The sequence below is a fragment of the Anas platyrhynchos genome, chromosome 8, assembly GCF_047663525.1.
Source record: "Anas platyrhynchos isolate ZD024472 breed Pekin duck chromosome 8, IASCAAS_PekinDuck_T2T, whole genome shotgun sequence".
Taxonomy (NCBI): Eukaryota; Metazoa; Chordata; class Aves; order Anseriformes; family Anatidae; genus Anas; species Anas platyrhynchos.
The window spans coordinates 37,834,652-37,854,002 of NC_092594.1; the positions used below are offsets into that span (position 1 = coordinate 37,834,652).

Below are 19,351 nucleotides of genomic sequence, written 5' to 3' on the forward strand. Positions count from 1 at the left end.
GATGGACTTCAGGTAGGGTGGTTGTTCAGGGGTGCACCTGAAGCCTAAACTGTCTGATGTTTTCAGCGAGTACCTGAATAGTTGAGAAGTGTATGAATATTAAATCTTCGGATAACAAAGTGCTAGGAACAGTTGCAAACGCTTTAGAGAACAGGATTAGAATTAAACGTGATATTGACAAATTGCTGACAATCTGAAATAAATAGGCTGTAATTCAATAAAGATGAGTGCAAGGTATTTAGAAATAATCAACTGCACAAACAGAAGTTCTGCAGGAAAGATCTAAGGCTTAGGGAGATATGCAAACTAAGCCTGAGTCAACATAGGTACGCAGCTGGGAGGGAAAAAAAAGCAAACACCCACATGGGATGAGTAAACAGGGTTGTCTTGTGTAAAACGTGAGCTGGTCCTTTACCTTTACATAGCAATTGCTAAGACTTCAGTTGGAGTTCTGGCTCCAACTTTGGACATTGCCCTTGAGAAAAGAGAGCAGCAGGAATGAGACCAAAGGAGATCTGTAAGCTTCAGCAGGTCTCCAGAAGAGGTGATCTGCAAAGAAAGGCTGAAGGAACTGGAGCTGTTTGGTTTACATGGCAGATCAGTATGGGACAGTAACATAACTAACATATATAAAGGGACTTCTTAAAGGAGGATTACATCTGCTGTCTTTCTCAAATATATGAAAAAAGTAAGAGGATTACGCTGCAGGAAGATTTAGCTTAGATATTAAGAAAGAAAGAAAAAAAATAAAGAAAGAATCTTTAATTATGCACTAGCATAGGCTATGTAGGGATGTTTTTTCCCTTCACTGAACACCAGTGGTATATGGCAGAGAGAAATAAAATTTACTCAGTCAAACATTTGTCTTGAGATGTTTCAACCTAAATAGAATATTACTTCCACGTGGGCCTGTCGTGTACCTCACCTCGCACGGATGTGGCAGATTAGCCGGCTTGTGACAGTTTTTGCTTGTGCTACGGAAGTCCAGGATACAAAAGCTTCATCAGATTCCCAGCCTCTGAACAGAAATTGCATGTAGTCAGATTTCCGAAACTGTCACATCAGAATGCAGAAATACTTTAAAAATAGAATTTATATTCAGTTAGAGATGGTGATTCTTTTAATGAGGAGAGAGATTGGCTTCTGCTGCTTTGAGGAAATGGATCATGAATTACCGAAAGGCAATAAATAAATTAAAGCCAGTCAGTAGGTTTGTGTTTACGGCCACAGTGGAGCTGTTTACACAAGCCAATAGATGGTATGATGAGACATTCGAGTCTATTTACCCAGAAGAGCTTGCAGTAGCTAAATCAAAATATTTTTCTTCATAGCTTATGAAACAGATTTTTTTTCATTTATTTTAAAACAATACTGCTAAAAATAAAAACTGTCATAAAAACCTCTGCTGCACGTATCTGGGACTTATCAGTCTCTGGTACCTTGGCTCTAAACTTTTGCTGTCTTTTCCAAGAAAAAGGGTAAGCACATATTTTCTAGCTGTGTTCAGTCATCACTTTAAGTACCTTGATATAATGAGGAGGGGTACCAAGGGCTATGAAACGGGGGTGAAATAGGTAATTTAACTCTCAAGGAACTCTCACTGGTAGCAACGAAACCTGAGGCTAAGACAGTCTGTCTAGATTATTTTATCCAATTTTCTTGGAGGTACAAAGCTGTATAATTATTCTTTTCATTAACTTATTAAACCCTCACTTAAACTGTTTCTTTTCTGTCCTGTTTTTCTGATCAGAGGTTGTTCCAGAAATGAGTATTTTTCTACTGGCCAAGACTCGGATTTTAATAACAGGACTAAATGTTTTTGAGGCAGGTTTATGCCTATCTAGTTCATGCCAGTATTGTCCTTTGCTTTAAGTGGTTTATAATTCTTTCTGCTTGGGAGTTACTCCCCAGCTCTCACCCCTCTCCCCCAGTTTGTTATAAAGTCTGTATGCTTTAGAAATCAGATCTTATCATGCTCCCCTTTTATACAAAAGCACTATTTATTTGTTCTTGACTCTTACAGTACTACTTCCTAACAAATTTAGTTAAAATACCAGTGCCTGGGACTTGCAATTTTATGTGCTATTTTTTTGATAATTCTGTTTGCATGTGTTAACCCTTCCAGCATTCTCCCTGCTGCGGCTATAGTAAATCCAGTTTCCTTACCCTCTTATCCTTCCTGCTACTGTGGTCAACATAGTTATCTTCACAGCAAAGTAAGGAGATTCTGTGTTCACTGTGGGGTTATAGCAAATTTGTAATCTCTACTTCTGCTGTTTGTTTTAAGGGGGTTATCTTTAATCTGTAACCTAATCTCTACTTTCGCTGTTTTAGTATTTTTTTTTCCAAGTCTCATTTGTGATATCTTTAGTGACTTCTGGCATGGACTGTTGTTAGAGACAAAGTACTCTTGGTGTATATTCGACTGTGTGCCTGATCTGAACTGGAAATTCACGTGCATAACTGGGCCCATAGCTATGCATTAGAAGAAAGAACATATGTACAAAACGGTGACATAAAAAGATCTTTCATCTCACTTAGTTACTGGACTTCTGACTTCTGTGTAAAGGTAGCTAAGCTACAAATGGTGTAGCTTTTCAGAGAAGTACAGATTGCTACAGTGTGCTCGTTGTTCAATTTTCAAACCATTTTGTATAACCTGGGATGTTTTTCATTTTTCCAACTTCAGACTTCAGACCTGGTCTTTATCAATTTAATAGCTGAAAAGCTCATTCTGGCAATTCAAGGTCAGGATTTAAATTTAATTTTAGTTATTAATTTTCACTGTCAATTTCTTCACTATGACTCAGGATTTGTAAGTTGCAGAAGAGCAGTATAGTAAAGAAGAAATTAAAGTAGTCTCTCTGTGTCTAGGTGGTTCACAGAAATGCAATTAAAAAAAATAATGAGAAATAATTATCTGTCTTCCAACTGGTTCATAACTGTGTTAAAGCCTACTGTTTTGTTTTTTTTTTTTAACCACATTTTCTTTGACAATTTTGTGATGCAGAAATCAGTTCCAGTTGGAAATTTAGGTGTTTAAGGAAACCAAACTCCATTGATTAATAGCCAAATTCTAAACAGAAAATAAATTCTGCAGTTTTTTTTTTTTTTTCTAAAGAGTAAATTCAGATTACATTTCAGAACAAATTGCTTCAGACCAGCAAGTCCTCTGTAGACAGCGAATGTTAGTCATGCTAAACTGTGGTGTATGCCCACAAGGAGTTTCAGTGAACAGGGCTGCATGTAGTGTAAGGTGGAACCTGGAAGAATAAAGGTATCGATGACCATCTTCTTCTGGATGTTTCATTGCAGTGCATGCAAAAGTAATGATCCAAGTTTTCTATCTGCAAATATGAGGGATTGGATTGGTAAATTGGTCAGAAATGATTGCTTGTTACATGAAAAGAGGAACAGGCTTCTCTACATATCATCCTGTATGTAAATACACCATGTTTTCTGACTTTCTGTACAGATTACTGCTTTTTTTTAAATGGTGCATATGACTGGGTTGCCAGTCTGTATGTCTATGTCTATCTGGATCTATATGTACCAAAGACGTTATTTTATAACTATGCATGTATATTTTATGTACATGTATATCTCATGTACATTCATGAACTGTATGTACACTTTTGTGTATATAACCAATACAACTTAAAGATGATAGATTAAGCTATTTTCCTTTTTAACATACTTAGAAAACTGAAGAAACAGGGACAGTAAGGATACTTTGAAAATAAAGCTCTGATTTTTGTTCTTAAACAATCTTGGAACAAATTACCATTTAAAAATCAATCCAAATACTAATTCAAACGATCCATAATACTGCAGGTGAAGTCATCACTGCACTGAAGTCAATGGCAAAACTTTTATTATTTTGCCCAACATTACATGCTGTCTCAGGTAAATAAGGTTTTGTTGTTGTTTTTATTAAAAGGCACTTTATAAAAACTGTTCTTTTAAAACATTCATCTGTGTGGCTTGCAAAATGGGCTATTTTGTAAGTTTCCTGTATCTGTACTATTTGAAGTTTTAAAATCACATTTCTTGATCAAAATCATATTCTTACATGAATGCATGCGGCGAACACTGTGGTATTCACACTTTTGGGTTCAAATAGTTAAATATAACAAATTGTGTCGAATGTTCACATACACCTTGGAAGTCTCTGACAAGCTAATAACATTAACGTTTTCGCAACTTTAAAGAACAGGGTTTTCAGGACTAACTTCTGGTACCTTCACTCACTTTCAGGTATGTAATTGAACAAATAGATAAAACTGAACTGGACAGCACTGCTTGCAGTTTATGCCAGTTAGAAGCAGCGTGTCCGAGTCAGATTGTTTAGGGCACTAAATCTTTGTCCTTCTGACAAGGATGTTTGTGTTAGGATCAGTACTTCACAACCTCAATGTCTATCATTTTGTGACAATTCCGAGAACCTTGGGAAGCACATTAAATACCTTACTGGTCAGAAAAGCACTGCCTGTGCCTGTGGTCGCTGCCACCTCCTGCATTAGCAGCCGGCCCCCGAGCACAGCCTTTGCTGCGGCTGAGCGCTCATTAAGCTCCCAGCAAACGTCTCCGCGGCTCCAGGCAGCACTGGTCGTCCCCCGAAGGTTCCCTGTTCACGTAAAAAGAAGGAAAAAAGTAAGAACTGCCCTTAACTTTCCTCAGTACCCACGCCGCGGGGAGCCGTTGTGACAGGAGTTACTCAGCCTCCCCCCGCCCGCGCTGCCCTCACCCGGGAGCGGGGGGCGCTGCTCCGTGGGGTGAAGCCCCCCGTCCTCCTGGGGGCTGTGTGGGGCTCAAACTTCCCCCGGGGCCCCCTGCCATGGGAGGAAAATTCAGCTGAAGTACCCTGGGGAGTCCCCGTCCCGCTCCGCCCCGCGCTGACGGGGCCCCTCCGACATCTTGTCCCTGAGGCGAGGCGGCGGGGCCGGGGCGGGCTGTGAGGGGGGAGCTGGAGGCAGGTGGGGCTGGCGAGGCGGGGCGGCTGCTGCGCCCCGAGCGGGGCTGTGAGGGGCAGTGTGGGGCTGTGAGGGACCGTATGGGACTGTATGGGGTTGTGAGGGGACCGGGACCGGGACCGGCGCCGCGGGAGCGAAGCGGAGCAGGTCCGGGAGCGGGGCGCTTGGGGCAGCCGCGGGGCGGTACGTGACGGGAGCGGGCGGCGCGGTGCCCACGGCCGGACCTTTCTGCTCCTTCCCCTCTTTCCCTCCTGAGGCTGAGCGCCTGAAGAGAGAGAAACCGCGCTGAAATTGCGAGTGTGCTGACGGGCTGCGCGTGGGGACCCCGCTGTTAATTACCGCACAGGTAATTAGCGCACGAGGGCAGCCGCTGGCTCTGACCGCAACCGCCCGCGGTGGGCGCCGAGCCGCAGCCCCCTGCTCTGTCAGGGTGTTTTGGGGGGGCTCTGCTGAGGTGTTTTGGGGTCTCTGCTGAGGTGTTTTGGGGTCTCTGCCTCTGGATCCTGCCTGCGGTGGGTGCTGGAGGGGCTCTGGTGTCGCGAACTAGGGGCAGCCGCTGCCCGTCGAGAGGAGAACCCACACCGGGGGGTGTTTGGGGTGGGTTTGGGGCGTTTTTGGGACGTGGTGCTGTTGGGTTTCGCAGAGCCGGAGCCTTTTACCTCAGCAGGGATTTCTGCTGCTGCCTCTGGAGGCGAGGGTGGTGCTGCTGCGGGTCTGCTGGGGGGAGGTGGGCATCTCCTGCTGCCCTGGTTAAAGCTCTGGTGGGATCCGAAAGCTAAAACTTCAGATAATTTTCATTGCTATTGTACTTTTCATTTGCTCTGAACTCCTTTTTTATGCTGCATGCATATGCTAAACGACAACAGAAATTCGTGCCCAGAAGGGCTGACCCCAAATCACGGTGTGTTGTCAGAACCCCACAGGAATGGAAAACCCCATAAAGAGCAGGCCAGGAGGTGCTGTATGGAGGCATTAATGCTCAAATATTTGTATGCATAATCGAGAGCTTCTGAATAGTTAAAAACAGCTGTAGCAGAGAGCCTGCAAAAGTCGGGGACAGTTTGTATGCTCGCGGTATTATGTTCCTGTTTCCCATTAACTAGCAGCTGTTGTTGTTTTTTTTGGGAGGATGGGAGTAAGAAAAAGGGAAAAAAAAACCCTTCAGACTCTGTATATGTGTGTGGGTACATTGCTGGAGGGAAAATATGCGATCCTGGCAGCTGAGTTTCTGCAACTCTCTGTAGGTTTGAGACTGCTCGCTGACAAATCCGCTGCTACGTGAGGCTCTGATCCCGCTGCGTTTGCTCCTCTCGTCCCGCTGTTCCTGTGAGACTGGGTGAGAGCTTCAGGGTGAGATCAGAGCTGTCAGGGCACGCTGCTCGCTCACGGCCAGGCTGGGCTGATGCTCACACCTGCCTCGTACGGCAGTCCTCTTCCCACATTAACTTTGTGGTTTGGTTTTGTGTGTGTGGTGCAGGAGGGAGACACGCAGAAGTGCAAGCTGTCAAGACAAGAAGCTGTTGGGGGGAAAAATGAGGAAAAGGGCAGTTTCAGAGGGCAAGGGCAAACTCTCAGTATGTTTTTCTGAGCCCATTGAGCAGGTGTTTGTGGATTACTAGCCGTGTTTCAGGCTGTGCTGAAGATGTTTCCCATGCTAGTGTGCCAGTGAAGTGTGTGACTTCTCAGCCAACCTGTAGCAAATGACCTCATTTTCATTATCATGCTCCTTGCTTATCGTATTTGCTGTTTTGCTTTCCTGCCTTGATAAAAATCCCATTGAACTCTCCTTAACTAAAGTTTTCTCTACATCAGTGAGCATGGAGAGGGAGAGTAAGAAAGTGGAAAATGTCAGCTTCTGCGCAGCACCGAAGTTGGTTCCAGGATGCAGCATCTTCAGGCCGATGTGTTAAAGCAGGCTCCAATTCTTCCCATTTGTGTGGAGACTTCCCCCACCATGCACAAAAACATTTGTCCTTGCTGTGTTAACTCTTTGCAGGACAGAACTGTAGTTACAAGGTTTCATAATGTTCCTTTATTAAACTTCCAGTTACTTTAGCGATTCTTGTAAAACTTGGATCTTTCTTTCAGTGCAGTTAGGATTTATGGTAAATTCAATATTCTCACTGCAAAAGGTGTTTGGTACTCCTGCCCAGTCCAGTAGGACATTGGTCGTGTCCTGGGCATTACCTGCAGGTAGCTCTTTTTTACCCAGCCTCTGTGCAAAGCATCCAGGAGGGATGCTCGTGCTGATGACTTGTAGTTTGTGTTGCTTTCTTGATGCTGCTCAGCACTGTTTTTTTTTGTTTGTGAGTATTGTTGGGACCAGAGGTTAAAAGCAACAGCTTTGTGGTATCTGCTTACATCGATGCAATACAAGGAGAAAAATAAATCATCTTGAAGTGGTCTGAACTACATTTTTGCCTTCTGGCCCAAATATTGTTAATTATGGTTAAATTGGTGTTGATAATCAGAATCTCTTTGATTGCTCTATCTGGATGTTTATATGGCAGCAGGAAGTGAAGATGCTGTTATCTTCAGGAGACTACATAACTACAGCTTTCTTCTTTGAAGTGTCCGTGGTCCTGGGCATCTGTGGTTGCTTTCCCTTCAGTCTGTGGGAGGTATTGTCTTCCTGCATCTGGGGACAAGCAAGAGATAGTGCTTCACTGATGCTGCACGTCCTGCTTTGAAATAGTACAGTGGAGTACAAATGGCTGCTGGAATTGAGGTTCTTTCCTTTAAATATCTAGGAAAAGAAGGGCTAAGGTACCTGGGTGGCAGCTTTAGCTTCATTCAGTATGGGATCTCAAAACAGGAGATCCAGTGATGGGCCGTGACTTTATGGACCATTTAGAGCTATTGTTGGTGGAAATATTTTACTTGTGATCAGTAAGAGCTCTAAAGACATTTTCAATAATGTCCATGACATACCAATAACTTTATAAGCCTTTGGTGTGTATGTCTGATTTCCTTGCACAGCGTATGGAAGTGGTCTCTGCCAGTTCCTACTGAGAAGTGGTTGAGCTATGAACTGCAAATTCTTGTTGCGCCTATAAAAGGGGAAAATGGACTGGCTTTCATTAAACCATAGATTTAATAATGGGAATGGCATATGTTTATGCCAAGTAAATTGTTTTAAAAGCTTTTTTTTTTTTTTTTTTCCCTCCGGTCAGAAACTTTCAAAAAACTAGGTAACTTTCATCATAGGCTTTTGGAAATAATCTCAGCCTGTATCTTCGTGAAATGGCAGGCTTAATAGGAGGCTGTAGCTAGTCTAATTCTGCTGGCCTTCATGGCTCACTTATTAGGAAATTGGCTAATGGCAGATGCACAGGGAAGGCTGGCCTGGTAACAGCTCTGCTGAGAGGCAAATTTTCCTCCGAAGTAGGGGTTGTGGAGCACTGCCTTTGAAATCTTGAGCTTTCCTCTTTAATTGATCAAAATGTAGCTTAAAATGTAGTCTGATTATAACCTGGGCGAATGGGGAGAAAAGTGGATGGGACTGACTCATTTTTCAGACCGAAAAGAGGACAGTCTGTGCTGAAGGAACGGCTTGGCTCCAGCCCTGCTGAATTTCCAAGGGCTTTTCGTGTAAGAGAGCTCGCAGGGAGACAACACTACAGAAATACTGTGGCTGCCCTGCTCAGAGCTCTGCTGCCGCAGGTAGGCAGCTATGCCCATCAAATTGCATTTTCTTTAAGCCATAGGCAAGGCTTAAAGCAGCATCAGGGTCCTTGTGTGATCCTGGTAGTCTCTGGCAAGGATTTAAGGGAGAGGTGAGATAGTTCTGGGTGGAGTCTGGGCACAGAGCAGCTTTCCTTTCCGCAGCCAAACCCCTTGGCTTTATTAGCAGCCACCAGTTCCCGTGTGCAGGTGCCCCTCTGCCCTGTGGTGGCTTTCTGGCACTTTGTCCGGGGTGAGACAGCGAGGATTTCTCACCTTCTGTGCAGGATGAGCAGGGAGTGCCCTGCTTCTTCTCCTGCTCCTCCACCACCAAGGCAATTTGCTTCCACACGGCTCCCGAGACCAGGTATCCTCGTGCAGCGCCGCGTGATGCAGTGCATGCTGCCCCAAACCGAAAAGCCAGGGGATTACATACGTTGGCACCAGCTCTCTTGGCAGCATCGATGGTCTCGAGGAAATTGTTCTCAAAATTATGTAAGGAATGAGCACGCCTTTGGAGGGACTCCCTGAATCTTAGTTCTCGCCACAATATTCTCCGTCGGACTCATTTTACTGATCATCCAGTTCTAGTTAACTACAAAGGCAACCAAAGTCTGTGTGTTTTGCTCTGATATACCCCGTCAAACTGTTTTTTTTTTTTTTTTTTTTTTTTTTTTAAGTATAAAATGCTTATATTTGGGCTTCAACAGAATTTGTGTGGCTAAAATATGAAAATCAAAAAGAATGAAGTACCTTAAATGAAAGCAAAGTATTTAAATATTAGTGTAAAGTTTGGTGAAGTCTTCAACAAACTGATGTTTGGATGTTTTTGTGTATGCTGCACTTTTTTTTTTTTCTTTTCTTGGGGGAAGAGATACTTGAGTATCTTTTGGCCATTTTGATAGTTTAGATTCCTAGTGCCTTTCAGATTACCAAACCCAGAAAGTGTTCAACAGTCAGCCTGGAGGAATAAGGCACTATGTAGTTCAAATGATGTAAAAAAAAAAAAAAAAAAAAAAAGCTGCATTGATATTTAATTGATATGCTAAGCAGTGTTAACGGGTTTTATTCTCAAATGACATTCTGATTTTGTTGTTGCTTTCTGTTATAAAGGTGTGGAGACCAAAGTAGAAGTGCACCGTAATGAAACCCTGATGATAATTATCATTCTCAGTTAATTTTCTATATGTTTTTCAGATCAGCTCTTCAAAACAAGATGTACTGGCAAATCATTCTGACCACAGCTGTGTTGTTGGGTAAGTTACCAGTGTTAAAAATAAGTTTGTTGGAAATGGTTTAGAATGAAAGGTACTCACCATTTCTGTTCGCAGTGGTGTTTCAAGTCATATTACTGCATTAGGATCTTATCACAACATGCAGCTAGTATATGCAAAGGTCCTGATTTATCGCTGTGCAGAGCTGAAATCTTGATGCTCTCGGGGCTGTGCCTTTGTATGTTATCCCAAAAGGCATCACAGTTGAACTGTAAGATCAGGATACATCAGTAGAATATATCTGGTGGGTCAGAATGTGTTCAGATAAATGCCTCAGTCAAAATTTGGGAAGATGAGAAACTCACAGGCATTTGTTCTGTTAACCCTAGCAAGTCCAAAAGCAGTTGGGAAAACCCAGGTTTCTCTGGAACTACAAAGTTTCTGCTCAGTTCAGTGTAGCCAAGGTGTCACTTCAAGTTTGAGCTTTGTTTGTTTTTGGTAGCTGACATTTTCTTTCATGTGCACAATGCTGTTAAAGAGTGCTTAATTCACTGTAAATGTTGATGAATGTAATAAGCTGTTGTTCTAATTGGGAAATGTCCACAACAATGTTGGTGTATGCTCTTCAGGGACAGATGGTATTTTGCCTTTCATTGTTTTGATTGAAAAAAGAACTACTTAAAGACTTGATGATAATGTTCATGGAGAAAGCAGATACCACGATCCAATGAAGTTAGTTTCAAAATCTGCGTCTTTTATCTTCATGAAGGATGAAGAAATTGTTAGGCAGTGCACATGCAGCGTCAAATATTGTGTTGATGACAAATTCTTCTTTCAAATACCTTATGTAATCTAAAGATGTTGTGCACCTTTTCATTAGAAAACCTGAATGCTTCAGGGAGTTTTCATTAGGCTTCAGAGCTGTTGTGTGGCCTGCAACGACAGAAAATCAGTGCATCTATTGACTGGCCATCTCTGTGTCCAAATAAGCAAATACCCATGGTTAGCATCTTTGTAGCTCTCTTAACCCAGACACTTAAACACAGAGCCACTTGAGAGGCAGATCTGTGTGTGACGGCCTCCCATGTGTCCATGGCACAGAGAAACAGTTCCGTCTGGAGCAGGGAAGTGTTCTTAATGCATGCTGTGATAGCAGGCATTTAAAAGCTAGAGCAAGCCTATGCCAAACATTCTGTGTTGTAATTCATTATGGCTCTTTTATTTTTAAACACGTCTGCGGAAATGGCAAGTAGCTGCATACATTTTGATTTACGGGATCTAATTAATCCTGTGGTGTTGATGGTGTGATAAGAGAGGGGAGAGTGTGTTTTTTAGGAGAAAGGTGACTTGGCAGGAATCTCTTTGCACCCCTCAATTGACTCAGTGAATTGGGCAGTATATTGGTTAACTGTCCTGCTTCGTAGGCAGTCACGTCACTTACTCATTTGTTCTTTTTTTAATCATGTATTTTGGACTAATAGTCTGTTCAGTCAACTGAATCCTCCATATGGTGCCAGGGAGCCTAATGAAGCTGATATTTACAGAGGCACAAACTCTTTTAAACAAGACAGGAGAAAAGAGCAGAACCCCTCAGGAGCCTGGCATTACAAAATCTGTGTAAAGACAAAACGAAGCACTTCAACGCTCTGTGTAGTGATGTGGTGTCTGCTTTTAATGCAGTGCGCATCTACTTTTAAAAAGCTTTCATTTTGTATTTTTACATTATTAACCTATGCACTATTAATCAAACAGTGCTAGAGATTTTTTTTGCTATTATTTTAGATGTTGCAAGGCACAGAATATGAATTAATTTCTATCTAATGAGTGTTTTAAAATATTTATGCCCTAACTGAGCAAAAAGCTAAAAGCAAAGAAGTGCACAAATCACACTCATGCCTTTCTGTAACTGGAGCTTTAATCTTTGGCATTCATTCAGTGTTTTACAGTAAGCTATTCCCAAAAGCGATCCGTTCATCACTCTCAGAATCATTTTTAGCGCAATTCAAGCCATGGCTTACCAACAAGAGCTATGACTGTGGTCGGAGCACTTTTATTTTGAAGAATCTAAGTCTGATGGAAAGATCTTTGATTCTGTGACCATTTTTTTCCTACATCTCATTTCCCAGATAATGCTCTGGCGTTGCATAGTTGCGTCCAGTCGTATATTCTGGTAATGCCGTTCCGTGGAATTTAACAGTTACAATGTGACTGTGTTATATTTACAATGGGATTATTTTTTTGCTGCACTAATGGCACCATGTTATTAAGAGCTGGATTGCAAACGTCCCAGCGGAGTGTGTTAATTTAGAATTAGGATTTGGTGTATTCTAAATGAACAGAAGCCAGTTTACCCCAAAGTGATGCTTCCCCTACAGTCTTGATCTTGACCTATTTGAAGAGGTTGAGAAAACAAAATGTTTGTTGTAGTGACTTTGATAGAGGAAGCTGGCATTTGGCGGTTGTGACACCAGTTCAGAGGGTGTGATTTTCAATATTTTTGTTTCCAGCTCAGAGGAGATAAGCCCCTGGAAATGATTTGATTTTTTTTTTCTTCTGTAATGAAAGTGTTTCTGTGTAACATCAGCCACTCCTTTCATTGTCAAGTGATAAAAACTTTTACCTTTATTTTTGGTATCTTTTTCCTTTGTCTTTTTATTTGCAGACTTCATTCACGCGGCAGTTGCCCATTGTATGGTCCATCAGATTCTTCCCAGGAACTTTACGTTACCTTGTATGTTGCTGAATGAGACAGTTTTGAGTCCTTTCTCTGCTGGAGTTGTAGAGAGCTGGTCTGGTTTGATGAGAGAGCATGGAGCTGCTGAAACCAACCCTCACTTGCTAATGAATGAAGAAAGTTTTCTGTGTTGCCTTTGGAGTGATAACAACATTGATTGTTCTTTGTACAGAGCAAGCATGCAGCCAAGGATGTTTATTCCTTCAGAAATCAGCATCTCTGCTTCTCAGGAAAGAGGTAGGTTTTTCAGTCAAAGGCATGGTAAGTTACTTGTTCTCCCAAAAAAAGGCTGGTTTTTTTTTTTTTTAGTAGCTTTTTGTTTTTTGTTTTAATGGGTATTATTTTTTATCCAGAGCAGACAACATAGTATAATATAATATATCAGAAGTTTGCAGTGGAAGGCAAAATAAAGTGATAATAGCACATGTCATTCAGAATTTCTGTAGAAAGACAGAAAACTATTTTTTTCCCTTTGAATATGTAGCACTGCTTAGAGGATGCCCATGGAACATCCTCAATGGGACATTTTGCAAGCCCGAATCTTCACAGGTGTTTAGATGTTTTGGAAAAGAGTTCAATTTTTTTTTTTTTTTTTTTTTTTTTTTTTTTTTTTTTGTGGATGTGGGCTTTAAACTCCTTTAGGAGGGAGGAGATGGGAGGAGGACACCAAGTGCCTTCTTCCCTGACTGGATTGCTATGCCTTTAGTAAATATCTGTGCGTGGATTTGATGGAATTACTTTTCCTAGACTGTCTTTCTCCCTCTGTAAACCACACTATGCGAGCAACATAGGGACCTGTTTGTCTGCTGACTTAGGCAGAGTAGAATTCTGTTTTACAAGTGTTGTCCCATGGGAGAAAAATCTCTTTTAAAGACTGCCACACGAAATGTGCTGCAGTTGTGTATGCCATACAACTGCATGTGTGAACAGAGCATATGCAGTGCAGCCACACAGAGGCTGTACGTGTTAGCAGCAAAATCTTCAAGCAGCAGCAGCTTCATTTCTTACTTTGCCTTGTTGCCTTGTCCCTATAGCTCTGTAAAATATATTCCTTCTCTAATTAGAATGCAGCAGGCTGTTACCATACAAGTGGTTAACCTTTTCTGTGTTTAAGGCTGTATACTGGTCCCCAGTTCAAAAAGGATTGTTTATACACATTTGCGTATGTGGGGTCCAGCCTTGCCTTCATGAGTATTTGTTACTTGTCTCTTTTTTAGGGAATTGTACTCTGACTCTTCTGTTGTTTTTTGGTTTTTATATAGTTCAGAAATGTTTTCTCTCTTCCTTTTGTTTAGATTCAAATTGGAACATTGAATGTTGGATTAAAGGCAAGCTGGATCTGTTAGTTTGTAGCCTCCGGTTTTTGAAGCTACACTTGAGACCTGATTTGAAGGTTAATCTTTTATACGCTGTGTAAGTACAGACTTAAATTTCCCACTGTTGGCATTAGAAATCCGAAAGCATTTTCAAAAACATCAGCATTAGTCTCCCAGGCTTGCAGCACATTAGTAGCATTAGCTTTACAAGCTGATGATGTGGTTTATACCTTGCCTTATCTCAAAGTAATCAAAGGCAGTACAGAGGAAAGCATGTGGTTCTATTTTTGAATGAGAAACGATAAGCTTGGAGGGCCCCTCTCCTCTGTTCTTACCATGCTTCTTGAAATGCTTTAATGAAATCCCTACTGACTTGCTAAAATACCTTTGCTGTTACACTTAATTCTAAAGCTGTGATCTTGGTTCTGCATTTTTGATGTTTTTGACCATAATGTTCTCTCAAAGTAATTACGTGACTTGGCATTGTATTAAATGTTGCTGTGATCACACTGGTGCTGCTGAGCGGCACCCACCTGCGTAGTTGTCACTGGCGTAAATACTCCCTGTAACGGTAGTACGTGGTAATCATCCCGACTGGGGGGTGGGCACATCTTTGGTACAGAACCCATCTGTTTTGATTTTAAACCAATCTATTTGATAACACGTCCAAAACCACGCTGTTTCTCCTGTATTATTGGTAGGTTGGAAGGAATAGTGTGAACATGCAGACTGAATTTCTTCAGGAAACAAGCTAAGTATAAAGAGTTGGCCATGCTGAATTTACAGGTGACAACTTCTGTTTAAAATACAGAACTGGATGACAGGTATCACTTACCACAAATTGTATCTGTAGTCAGTGTAGGAAGCAACACTATTAATTGATAATAAGTGTGGTTGTTTAGTTGGCATCATGCGTTAAAGCTGAAACCAGATTTTGAGTGGGTTCCCACTTCGAGTGTTCCTCACTTTGCTTTGTGGCGTACCGCTACGTGTGTGTTTGTGGGAGAAGCAGATCTGCCTTTGCCTCTGTTCCATTCAGTCTCAGCTGCAGTAGGAAAATCTCAGCCAGTAATCCTAGCGTAGTAATCTGTATATTGATTTTTTGGGGGTATGCCTGACATCCGTGGAACAGCAGATTCAGGTCCCAGCTGGTATGAAAAGGTTCTTTGTATTTTGAAGGGAATTCAGTAAGTATCGTGCGATTTATGAGAGGAGGCCCTAAAGGCTCCCTAGAGTTCTTGTGGCATTTCTGTATTTGATTACTTTTAGCTGAAAAGGCAAGATGCCGTGCAGTCCCTGACACTGTTTCACTACCCAAACTTAACATTAATGTTTTTCTTTTAGGGTTCCTGTGTTCTTGGGGAACAGCTAGCAAAGCATTTCAGATTGTACAAAGGTGACAGCTTCCCCTCTTGGCTTGCTGATACCTTAACGTTTTATTCGCATGAGCCAAAATACCTTGAAAACATTCCCAGATTTAAAAATATGCATTCCTGGCATGTGTTACTCCCTGGGAGTCTGGAACTTAGGCCAGAATTCTCACATATAAGACAAGCAATGTATGAAAATAATGACCTAGAAGAATCAACATCACAAAGTTTGAGTCCTCAGCAATTTTGAGTTTTTCAGGATTAAAGATGTATCTTTTTTATTCTACACATCCACAGTTTGCCTGCTCATAAATAATACCAAGTTACTTTGAATAGAAAATGTTTTGTTCTGTCTGAAACAGTGCTACAATAGGCTATTCCCTCCCCCAGCACTGTGTCTTTGGGAGGAGAAAGATTATTCTGAAACATAATTAGACAAATTAGGTTAATTGTCTCCCAAAAGTGAATGATCTTTCCAGTTGTATGTATTCTAGGAATGCTGCAAACCTTGATGGTAATTACATTAACTGAAATCACTTAGCCTTAGGGATCCTTTTGCAGTGACACAGATGAATGCTCCCGGTTGAATTTTGAGTGCTGCCTACAATTTGCCCTTTCGGTGGATGGTGATGCATCGGGTGTGCTCATGTTTCTGCCCTGTTTGCAGTACCTGTGGGACACTGCTTGACTTCTGGGCCTAGGCTTCTGGGTTCTGAGGGATAAATCACACAATTTACCTCAAGACTGGTGCCTCGGTTGAGCACATCATTTATACGTGGAGTGTTCTTTAGCTGGAGAATACGAACCTTTCCTTAGAGACTTGGCATCTCGTGAGCTAGGCAGCCACCAGATGTTCTGTGATGGTAAGGGGCAGCTTGTTCAAAGAAGTGTTGACCTAGAGCTGCTGTATTTCACATGAATTTATATATACTTATTGAAAATCCTTAGAACACCAGGCAGCCTTGCTCTATCAGTTCATCCATAAAGATGGCACTTGCACAAGCACGGTATAGAGAAATACCAAAAGTGGTGTTACAGTGGTGATCTCACTTCTCACAGGCCTCAACATAGCTACCCAAATGTGCTGTTGTACCTTTCTTGAAAATAGAAGAATTGCATTTCTTGTATCTCTTCTAAAAAAAATCTGACCCTTTGTTTTCAGTCAGATGTTCCAGTTGCAAGAAATAATTTAAACTTCTGGAGAGATATTTTGCAGCTTGTCATTTTCATTTCATTCAAGTCTAAAAATTCAGTACAGGGCCACAGAATAATTTAGCAAAAAATATCAACACTTTCTGAAGTATGTGTGAAAACATCTGGGAGGCCTTCACTTAATGTGTTGACTAAAAGAACTGTCCCTGCACAACTGAAAATGATGCTTAGAGTAAAAAAGAAAAGCAGGTGTTGGACATACGCCCGTGTTGATTACATCTGTGGCTCAGGCCAAGCGTTATTATAATTTTTTCTCCTGTTGTGTCTTGTGCTTTAGCCACTTGTTTCCGTCTTAGTCACATCTCACATCACCTTTGCACATTTTCCTTCCCTTCTCTGTAAACTATTGAAAGCTTAACTTCAGTTCATTAGTTTTCTCTTGAATGTCAGAGGTGGGCTCTTAGAATCCATTCACAAAAGTCTGTGTGTTTAGTACCTGTCTGTTTTTTTGCTCATCCCTCAGAGCCAAGACAAATCTCTGATTCCCCCAGCCAGCACTGTAAAACTGAATGAAGACAGCAATATGGACTCATCTATTTGCTAAGCCCTCTATCTTTCCTTCCCTCCCCACAACAAGTTGGATGTGGCTACTGTTGTGAGATGTGAAGTGCTTCCTGAACCAGGATTTATAGCTCAGCGTGCTGCAAGTTTCATAGGAAACTCCATTTTTAACAGCCTGTTGCTTTGTTTTAAGTTTGTCCAGAGTTCTTCCTCTCACCCCACTGAATGAAGACACTGACCTCTCCTGAACTTCTGAGGGCTGTATAAGCATGAACTCTTCTACAGTCAGTATTTGTAGTTTGGGAACAATGGTTATTCTGTGACTGGATCCATCTGCAGCCAAACTGGGGATGACAGGCAGCTCGTGCAATCCCTGGCTGTGGCTGTTCTCCAAAATACTTTGGCTTTCTGTTGTTGTGCTTGTAATTGAGACTCATGTGTTTAGCCCTGGCTTAGCAATTTGGAATGAGGTGATGTGGGGGCCCCTCAGAAAGCTGTCATCCACTGATCTTATCCCAAACTCGATGTTGTGAGATGGTCCCTGTGTCTTGCCAGTTCTCCCAAATGCAGAGATCATTATCTTCTTTCTCAGTGTCTGGCTATCTTCCCTTGGGAGTGCATCTGGTAATGTGGCTTAGGCTTTTCCTTTGCTTTGTGTAGCTGCCTGGGGAGGCAGCGAGGTGTCAGAGAAGCATACAGTGCAGAAGTGAGATCTTGGTAGTTTCTTGATACAAAGGGGTGGAAGACCTGCCTGGTATGGAGCCATTGGCTTTTCTTCTGGTTGTGCCTGCTTTATACAGTAAATAGATTTAAAAAAAAATGTTTCTAGAAAACTTGAGCACAAAATTAATAATTCTGGAGAACACAGATGTCTTTTTTTTTTTTTTCTTGAATAATGTAAGTTGTTGAAATTTAGTACTAAAGTATGTTCTGAATGGTGGAGTTCTTTAGCCTGTTGTTACTTCAAATACTGTTTTCACTGGGATAAGAGTTTTTGGCTATTGTATTACTTATAATGTTTAATGGTAGCAGAAGCTAGAAGGAACATTACATTTGTTTAGATTTTATTTTGGTGCCCCACGAGTAGGATTTCAAATGAAATCTCTGTGGGAGTGGCAGAGATAACTGCATTTAGTCCAGGGTAGGGTAACTGACTTTGTGTGCTCAAGGAGCATTTAGTAATGGTTGCCATCAGGATTTGGGAAGTAGTCTGACAGAACTACAGGTCTCATCTAGTATGGTAATGCATTTGTTTTAAGGTCAGTTCTTAGGAATACTTTTCATTAAATCATCTTAACTACTTTAAACCATTTAAAAGGGAGAAGCAGCAAATACAATTAGTTACAATTACTGTTTTTTTAACTTTTCTCATTACAGTTTTTTTGTAAATAAACCTTACCCAGAGGACAAATCTCCTCTATTGAAATAGCATTGAGAAAACAAACAAACAAAACATTTTATGTTGTTGTCCTTCTTGTTTTTTTTTTTTTTTTTACCTTCTAGATCGGATCTGCCACTGGGAGATGTATCTACGAGCTCTCTGAAGGGGGCTGCCGTGGCTGCTCAGTGTGGCTGCAGTGAGTACGGCAAGTGTGAATGCTGTGTGCCTTCTCCGAGACTCAACTACACTTACATCATGTGGCTGAAGATTGTGACTGGGGTAACACCTCTTTGGTCGCCTTTGATGGCAGTCAAGCCCATAGATATCAGTAAGTATTACATACATTTTAAACGTTTATTTAGTAGGGAGAGGGATGTCTTTGTGGAGAAGGAGTGCACAGGCAGAACAGGAAGAGACTTGCTGGTGCTGTCTCAGTTGTTCAGGATGGTGCCATACACATTTCTTAGCTGTCTAACTCATGTTGAAGCTCTAGTACAAAATCATACTCAGTAAAGGCAACCTTCAACATACTTGAGCTTTTATTTCTAATTGGGGCCTCTTTGTGCCTAAGTTTGGGGCAGTGGTGGAGGTTAACTTTCTGTGTTGCTGAGGACTTAAATTAAAAAGTGAGGAAGAAAAAAACCTGTACCTGATGTTACTTTGCAGTTAAGAATATCTCTTCTCTCTAGCAGCTCTGTTGTTCTTATGCTTTCTTCCTTACACATACAATTCCAGCATTTTCAAAGTTGAAAAAAGTCCTCTAATATTTAACCAAATGAAAACCCTACTGGCATAATGAATTTGATATGTGTTCCTCTCCAGTATGCACAGTTATTACAGACCTTGGCAAATTTCAAAAAGGTAGGGACTGTCAGCTGAGGGGGGAAAATAGAATTTTTGTAAACTTATTTCTGACTGATGTGCTTTGCAGACAGAACAAGCTAAAAGTCTCTGGGTGAGATAGTTTTGAAGATGAGAGGTTGCATA

The 19,351-nt window shown here is 41.6% G+C and overlaps 1 protein-coding gene and 1 long non-coding RNA gene across 21 annotated transcripts in view; one reads left to right on the forward strand and one right to left on the reverse strand.

Annotated features, from left to right (window-relative positions):
* Nucleotides 1–5,001, reverse strand: part of LOC106018950 (uncharacterized) — a 48,934-nt gene extending 43,933 nt beyond the window's left edge. For 4 of the 7 annotated variants that reach the window (XR_011810848.1, XR_011810850.1, XR_011810846.1 and 1 more), the window contains exons 1-2: nucleotides 4,864–5,001; nucleotides 4,467–4,627 (exon numbers count right to left, since the gene is read on the reverse strand). This is a non-coding gene — a long non-coding RNA (uncharacterized lncRNA). Of the gene's footprint in view, nucleotides 1–925; nucleotides 1,019–4,466; nucleotides 4,628–4,747 lie in introns of all 7 variants that reach the window. The other 3 variants (XR_011810851.1, XR_011810847.1, XR_011810849.1) reach the window with 3 other exon arrangements.
* Nucleotides 4,941–19,351, forward strand: part of LEPR (leptin receptor) — a 37,067-nt gene continuing 22,656 nt past the window's right edge. For 3 of the 14 annotated variants that reach the window (XR_011810844.1, XR_011810845.1, XM_072041467.1), the window contains exons 1-6: nucleotides 8,237–8,636; nucleotides 9,834–9,892; nucleotides 12,513–12,581; nucleotides 12,757–12,821; nucleotides 13,880–13,997; nucleotides 18,487–18,692. Coding sequence is in view for 12 of the 14 variants with exons in the window: in XM_072041467.1 (XP_071897568.1) it covers nucleotides 8,454–8,636; nucleotides 9,834–9,892; nucleotides 12,513–12,581; nucleotides 12,757–12,821; nucleotides 13,880–13,997; nucleotides 18,487–18,692 (700 nt within the window). In the remaining 2 variants the exon portion in view is untranslated. Of the gene's footprint in view, nucleotides 5,320–6,217; nucleotides 6,310–8,234; nucleotides 8,637–9,833; nucleotides 9,893–12,512; nucleotides 12,822–13,879; nucleotides 13,998–14,601; nucleotides 14,725–18,486; nucleotides 18,693–19,351 lie in introns of those variants that run through there. The other 11 variants (XM_027463088.3, XM_072041469.1, XM_072041470.1 and 8 more) reach the window with 11 other exon arrangements.